The 8,019-nt window shown below is 42.7% G+C and overlaps 1 protein-coding gene across 2 annotated transcripts in view; it reads right to left on the bottom strand.

Moving 5' to 3' along the window:
• Positions 1-8,019, bottom strand: part of braf (B-Raf proto-oncogene, serine/threonine kinase) — a 41,550-nt gene that overhangs the window by 12,648 nt on the left and 20,883 nt on the right. For both annotated transcript variants that reach the window (XM_034863179.1, XM_034863180.1), the window contains exons 5-8: positions 4,395-4,497; positions 4,139-4,287; positions 1,115-1,234; positions 371-530 (exon numbers count right to left, since the gene is read on the bottom strand). In XM_034863179.1, coding sequence (XP_034719070.1) covers positions 371-530; positions 1,115-1,234; positions 4,139-4,287; positions 4,395-4,497 — 532 coding nt within the window. The remainder of the gene's footprint in view (positions 1-370; positions 531-1,114; positions 1,235-4,138; positions 4,288-4,394; positions 4,498-8,019) is intronic.

The following is an 8,019-nucleotide window of genomic DNA, read 5'->3' as shown; positions in this document are numbered from 1 at the left end:
TAAGATGCTTGTTTCTCACATTGAATTATATTTTTGTTTTCATTGTCTAATGCATTCAGCAGACCGCATTGGGAAAAAAATGGGGTTTAATGTAGACCACGTGCGGGTTTTCTTCTTTGAGGATTATCTTTGGTTTCAGTAAAACGGTTGCAGTAAAATGTGTACATCATAAAAATGGAATTACTTAAACATTCACAAAAAAAGAGTTGTCAAAACGTTACAGATGGTAGCTGCTCCATGATGAGGGCAAGTTGAAGGCTCTACAATCTGCCAAATAGAACCAGCTTGGTTGGTTAGCTCCCGTTCTCCGGTTAAAGAGTGGTAATGTCCATCAGAGTCAGCTGGTCCGACAAAGTAAGAGCAGACTCACATCGATGTTGACAGGCTCGATGGTGTTGATATGGACGTTGGGGGCGGAGGACGAGCGGTCCCGCTGGCCAAACTGGTTGCGGTGGTCCTCCTCGTTGGGCCGGAAACTGGACGGGATGGGTATGGACTTGGACGGGGACACAGTGGCGTGGCATATAGACCTAGGACCGGGGTTTACGTAAGTGCAAAGTAGACTTGCAGGTGACAAATACTTACAACATATACAATTTTCAAAATGAACGCCCCTCGCCCCCGTTGTCATTACCACCCACCCAGACAAAAATCAAGAAAAGATGAAGAGGAGCCCTCCAGAGAGCTTCTTCCAGAATATCTACATCTAGATCTATACATCTAGGATGGCAACGTTTTTTTTCAAACGCCGTTATCCTAGCCATTTTACAAGATCACTCCTGGATTGGTTAGATTAGATCTAGTCTGGACCCAGCATTTTACATGCTGATCCATCACGTTTAGGACCGACCCATCTCCCAGAACCAATCATCTTGACCTGAATAGAACCTGACTCCCTGCAGTCCGACATAGATTATCATGTATTCTAGTCCAAAACTCCTGAACCTTATCACAGTACCATCGGACATGTAGTAAATGGCCGTCCTCTTGTCTTTTTATTCAAGTCTAAACAATCAGGAGAGAGTACGGATGCATAATCTTGAACTGAATTAGGGAAAAGGGGTTGCTTTTGAAAAACAGACTGGAGAAGCTTATTAAGAGTTGAAGTACTCACCCGGTGGAGTCTGATGGGGGGAGTGATGGACAGGCCTCAGAAACAGGGGTGGTTCCCTCAGACGAGACCTCCTCCTGGGTAAACGGGTGATGCTCGAAGAACTTTGACACAAGCAACAAGCTGCAGAACACACACAGAGAATTAGTCATCATTCGGTCAGTCTTTCTCCTCTCCACACAACTTGCCTCGGGCTTGACATCCCTAGAATTGGATCAGGAGACACTAGATGGACAAAAATCATAAAAAGCCATGTTTTAGATACGACTGACATGCTATGCCATTACTAGGCTAAGGATTCTTGATATGTAAAGATCAACAGATCATTGGTTTTATGCCCTGATACCTGTAATTTACATTTTTTGGAAAGTTTTATGTTTGGGATACTGCTGGGACGATTCGTCAACGTGATCGATTACGTAAATGCGTCAACACAAATATTTGGTTGCTGGAGTGATCGCCTATACACCTGGCTTCAGGTTGCACTACACATTCATTTTGCTTGAACAGTGCAGAGTTTAACAATTTTAATCAATAGAGATTTGAACCTTATTAAAATTTCTTTGTGTAAATTGTTAATAATTGAGCAATAGGAAAATAATCGCTAATTGAAAAATGAATTGTTGGCTTGATCGTTAAGCAACAAAAAGAGGTGCCACTAGCTGGCACAAGGGAACTTTCCAACAGCAGCTTGACTTTCTGATGCACTCCGACATTGTCTGGAAAATCACCGCTGCAAGCTACTGGTAAGCTGCGTTATTGTCCCTCAGGTGTTGTAGTTTTTTATCTTCTGTAGATGTGAGCAAGTACGGAGCACCGGAGGTGACATGGAAGGCAAAAAATAGTGTAGCATAGTCTGTCCACCAGGGGACGCTCTACAACTTCCCTGGTAGTATTGGTGTTGCATAGTCTGTCCACCAGAGGACGCTCTACAACATCCCTGTTAGTGTTGGTGTTGCAAAGTCTGTCCACCACGGGACGCTCTACAACGTCCCCGTTAGTGTTGGTGTTGCATAGTCTGTCCACCAGGGCACGCTCTACAACGTCCCTGTTAGTGTTGGTGTTGCATAGTCTGTCCACCAGAGGACGCTCTACAACGTCCCTGTTAGTGTTGGTGTTGCATAGTCTGTCCACCAGAGGATGCTCTACAACGTCCCTGTTAGTGATGGCGTTGCATTGTCTGTCCACCAAAGGACGCTCTACAACGTCCCTGTTAGTGATGGCGTTGCATAGTCTGATCAAAAACACAATAACCAAAAAAAATACAAAGGACTTTAAGTTTCATATCCTAAGTTTGTACTTTTATACATTTTATTTATCAGAACTTTAATATATTTTGATGTTCCTCTGTTCTGTTGTGATAATAAAACAAATTATTAGGGATGAGCGAGTACAGCATTATCTGTATCTGTATCTGTTTACCACATGAATTATCTGTATCCGTATCTTTACTCGGACTGGGCGGGGCCTAAACCGGAAGTGGTCAGATTTAACCCGGAAGTGGGTTGGGTTCTCTTGAAATGTTAGGGTCTTTAACCGGTATGTTATTTAAGCATGCAATTGATATGAGTTGATCAAAAAATTTTATATTTATTGGTGATTTGAAAACTATTTACATGACAGCATCACGCTTCAGATCAATGGTGTTGTTATAGTAACAAACAAACTATATACAGAACGTTTTGAAACAATGAATACAACACATGTGGTTGCAATTATGAAGTAAAATGTAATGAACAAGAGTTTTCATACTCAGTATAGCTTTCTTTTTTAAACTTTTTATTTTTTTATGATCAGTGTGTTTTTTTTGTTTTTTGTCCTTTTTTATTTTTTTTATTTCCACACCATATGTGTGTGTGTATGTGTGTGTGTTTGTGTGAGTAAGAGAGAGACACAGAGAGAGAGAGGGGGGGGGGCAGCTGACAGTAAAAAAAAACAAATCTCCGATGGCAGAGACGCAACGGGAGTTGCATTTAAACCAAGCAGCTTGTCGTTCACCCATGTTGTGAACCCACGTTCACCAGAAATCTACTGGTTACTATGTAAGTACTACAAACCAAAGTTAAAAACAAACCTGAAGCTGAAGAAACCCTAAACGTTAACGGAACAGATCCGCAGACCCGATTGACTGACGGAGCGGGCGGGCGGGCGGGGGAGAGACAGAGAGAGAGAGAGAGAGAGAGAGAGAGAGAGAGAGAGAGAGAGAGAGAGAGAGAGCGCATTTCTCTCTCTCTGTGTGTGTGTGATTGATCCGAGCGGGTTTGTAGGCGGGGGGGGCGCTGTGTTTATCACAGAACGCTGCGCGGCCAGTTGAGGGGTTGTATTCAATCCGAGCACGGATATTGACTCATATTACTCGTATAATACTTGTACTCGGCAAAAGTGCTTTATCCGTACCGGATACTCGTTTCAGCCGGGTACTCGGATCACCCCTACAAATTATTATCAAATTATTTTAGTGAGGACTCAAATAATTACAAATAACTAATCTGTTGTGAAACGCGTTTCTGGATTTGTTTTTTTAAAATATGTATCGCCCGATATATAGGAATATTGGATTGAAGATCCTGCTTTTGATTTTGATGATTACGACTGAAAGCCCATCACAATTGATTATGAATGGAAATCCTGACACCTGACATCCTCCTGAGTCTGGTAACCTTATAAGAGTACTCAACTCATTTAGCATCGCACACTTAGCATATGTCAGACTCACACTGGACCGTTAAGTATCGTGATGATCGGAAGACGGCTGGTGATTCCCCCCTACTGACCACCTAAAGTGTGCAATGGAACAGGTTGATGTGTAGTGCTCTGGAACGCACAGAGAGGCTGTGTGTCTACACGAACCAGAGGTACTAGGTCAGGTGGTATTGAGTAATACTCCACACTATAACGGCACCGCTATAATAACCATATAATGACGTTTGCTTTTGGTACCCAACCCCCGAGACGACAGAAGATTATGTACCCCGTCGATGTGCAGTGGGCTGCAGCATCCCGGCCCCTCCCCCGTGCGGGACTTACTCTAGCTGGTCGTAGTTGACACACATGAGGGGAACCTCGGTGCTGCAGCGCTGGTGGAACTTGTAGCCACAGGTCTGACAGCGGAAACCCTGGAACAGCAGCTTTCTGCAGAAGTCACAGAAGGCCAGCGTGAAGAAGGTCTTCCTCACCTGTCACACACACACACACCCCATCAGGAGGCTGAGCATTAGATTTTAGTATGTCATTTTATTTTCCATTGAAGTCATGAGGTGACATTCGGTCTAGCAATACTCACAAAGTTGTGTGTGGTGAGCGGCACATTCTCCAACACTTCTACATGCAGCTCCTCTCCTGTGAGCCAGGAGATGTCTGTGTCCCAGCCAATCGGCTTTTTCTCTCTGAAACAGGACGTGCAGAGTTAGGGTACAGGTGAAAAAGAACCATGATGCTTTGAGTAGAGATCTAGCTTTCATTTCACTGTGCAGTTGTTGTGTCACCAAATTAAGGCCTCGGAATATTCAGACCAGAAATTAACCTTTGTGTTGTCATCCCGTCAATATTGAAAATCAGCAACGTTCAAGTCTTTCTTTCAGTTTTTCTTTCAGTTCTTCAACACTTTGACGCTTTTCTTTCAATGTTTGCCACTTTGACATTTTCAACACTAAGTAACACTAACTAATTAACTTTATTTTTACAGTTATTATAGGAATTTATGGTCAATAAACCTCATTTATATGAAATTATACCTAATGTTTGACTTAGAAAAGCAGAATTTAGGAAGTATCTAGACTTAAATTAAAGACATGGATGTTGATGGATAATAACAGACTTGAATATGTCAACGTTTACTCAATACTATCTCAAAACCACTTCAATCGTTTTTTTCAAATGCTATAAAATTGAATTAGACACCTCAAAATGTATTAAAGTAGTAGAATGGGTAGGTTTTTTACCATATTGATACATTGATAAAGGAAAAGAACCACATTAGTGTTAAGGTTTAGATTTTGAATATGTGGTCAGTTCATTAAAACAATGCCTTCATTTTCTTCCATTTCAGGAAGACCCTTTTTATACAGACATTTGTGAAGCCACGCGGGCCTGTAGTTCCTGTTTCCTGAACTGTGAGAAACTGCTAGGCCGGTCATCTCAGGAGACAGCAGGCCAGCTGGTCAGTATTAATGGGGAGCGGAGCGCCAGCTAAGCGTCAGGCTGGCGTGAGAGCGGTACGAGCCCGGTGACTCTTTGCTCATTTCCCGCTGTCTCTGATGTCTTTGTTGTTTTAACCCTCATGTTGTCCTCAGGTCAAATTGACCCGTTTTCCTATATCAATGTTCTTTTTAATTACCCAAAATAACATGATTGATTCCACACAACGCTCTTTAGCAAGTACAAATCTCTACTTTCATTCATTTTGGGGCGTCTTATTCAATTCTTTTGCACAAAAAAAAAAAAAAAGTTGACATATTCCAGTCTTTCATTATCAATTAACATACATTACTTTAATTTTAGTCAAAATAATTCCAAATTCTGCTTTTCTCACACCAACTTAAATTCCAAACATAACTGTAAAACTACAGTTAATAAGTTTGTGTTATGTAGTGTTAAAAACTTTAAGTGTCAAGCGTCAAGTGTGAAAAGTGTGAAAAACAATAGATAATTCCTGTTGGAGGAGATACCTTTGAATCAGAGTCAAAACTTACAAATGGCAGGTCACATCAGTTTGTCTGAAGGTTAAGTCATGGTTTATGTGTTGTTCTTTTTTTTGTCAATCAATCAATCAATCATCTAAAAAGGAAGCATGATGGTGGTTCGGGTTGCCTTTCTCCACGTTTGTCTGTTACTTCCAAAACAGTGGAGCAAATGCCAGGAGTTATCACCAAAAAAAAATAAAAAATGACTGGCCACGTTAATCAGAGCGCACAGGACCAAACTGCCTGCTGAGTTACTGCATGACAGAAATTCAAAAAGCTATTTTTACATAAAACACACACATACATTCACCTCCAGCTAACTTCACGGACAACAATAAGAGCCAAATAGCCTCACCGATCACTTTTAATATTCTGTCTAGCTCAATGTCAATGTCATATTTATTTGTATAGCACATTTCCATGGCCGAGGCCTACCAAAGTACTTCACAGTAAAAAGCACAAAAAAAATATGAAACAGATACAATAGAAGACACAACGAATATCTAACTAAAAAAACTAAAAACAAAACCCACCGGATTGGCAACATGTTACCATGTCGATCACTACCGAGCCGGTTTGTAACTGGTAGGCTAACGGCAATATGATCTATACTTGTTCAGCCCACTTTATCAGATAGTATTCGACTTTCCTGCTTTTATCACAGACATGTGAACTCACCACAACCCTGAAACGGATATTTGGGATTTGGAGTCTGAGAGCCGCACAAATATCTCAGTTCACTTGAAGAACAAGCACGGTGTGAGCTGAAGGACAGCAAGGCGACGCTCACCCAATGTGAATTTGAGGGAAGAGTTCACCTGATCATCTGAGAGGACTTGCTGGCCAGTCTCCTCTATCAGCTCCAACAACAGAGAAAGGGCAGCAGTTGGGGCCATGAGAAAGAGCTGATGCAGAGGGAGATGTGTGACTTGAAAGATCAGCTGGCTGAACGTGGTCAAAACCAGCAATAGGCTGCGAAAAGCCGTAAAAGATCTGGATCTGGAGTACTTAAATACTGAAGACCTGAAGGATGAATTGGAGCAGATGAAGGGAGAGAAGGAGGCCCTGAAAAAGGGAGTGGAGACCCAGAAGATGGAGCTTTGTAAAGAGAGACAGAAGCTCAAGGTAAATAAGACCAATGTGGAGTTAGAGTTGGAGAGCTTTCTGAAGATGGAAAGGGCTCAAGCTCATGAGCTGAAGGATAAATTGAGCAAGATGCAGGAAGCTCTCCGAGAAAAGGAGAAGGAGGCAAAGTGGATACGGGAGAGATCCAGAAAGCCCAGCTGGATGAGGCTTTGGCTGAACGTGTCCCCTCCCCACCCAGGGAAACAGAGTGTCTGAAATTCCAGCTGGAAAAAAGTCCAAAAAGATCTGGATTTGCAGACCTTCATTACTGACGCCCTGAAAGTTGATTCAAAGCAGATCAAGGGAGAGAAGGAGGCCTTTAAAAATATTGTGTCGACTCAGAAGTTGAAGCTTCGAGAAGAGAGACAGATGCTCACAGTAGGTAAGACCACCAACGTGATGTTGGATAAATTGAGCAAGATGGAGGAAGCTCTCCTAAAACAGGACAAGGAGGCAAAGGAGATTCTGGAAAGATCCCAGGCTTTCCATAGAGCCCAGCTGGAGATGCAGGACCAGAACAACAAGAACCTCATGACTGCTCTTGAGAAAAGGTTTAAACATCAGCTGGAGAGTCATCTCTAGCAGTGGAAGGAGGACAAATCATCCTTACTTCAGGCCACAGAAAGCCTGAAGCTGACTCAGCAGGAAAAAGAACAGGAGTGGGAAAGGATTGAGAGCACCTTGCGGTGGCTGGTAGAGCTTCAGAGCAAGACAATGCAAAAGCCAAAGAAGAAGAAGTGGTACAAAAAGTTTCTGACTGGCTGAGGAAGAGAAAATGCATGTGTACTAGTATAGTGTCTGTCTTTCTGTCTGTGTGTGTGTGTGTGTGTGTGGGTCTGTCTGTGTGTGTGTGTGGGGGTCTGTCTGTCTTTGTGTGGCGCTGTCTGTCTTTGTGTGTGTTGGTCTGTCTGTCTGTACGTGGTCTGTCTGTGTGTGGGTCTGGCTCTGTCTGTCTGTGTGTGTGTGTGTGTGTGTCTGTCTGGCTCTGTCTATCTGTGTGTGTGTGTATGGGTCTGTCTGTCTGTCTGTGTGTGGCTCTGTCTGAGTCTGTGTGTGTGAAATTGGGCCTGTGTGTGTGTGTGTGTGTGTGTGTGTGTGTGT

Source organism: Etheostoma cragini, chromosome 23 (genome assembly GCF_013103735.1).
Source record: "Etheostoma cragini isolate CJK2018 chromosome 23, CSU_Ecrag_1.0, whole genome shotgun sequence".
Lineage (NCBI taxonomy): Eukaryota > Metazoa > Chordata > Actinopteri > Perciformes > Percidae > Etheostoma > Etheostoma cragini.
Note: the sequence above shows the minus strand (reverse complement) of the source record. Positions and strands in the feature narration are given on the sequence as shown.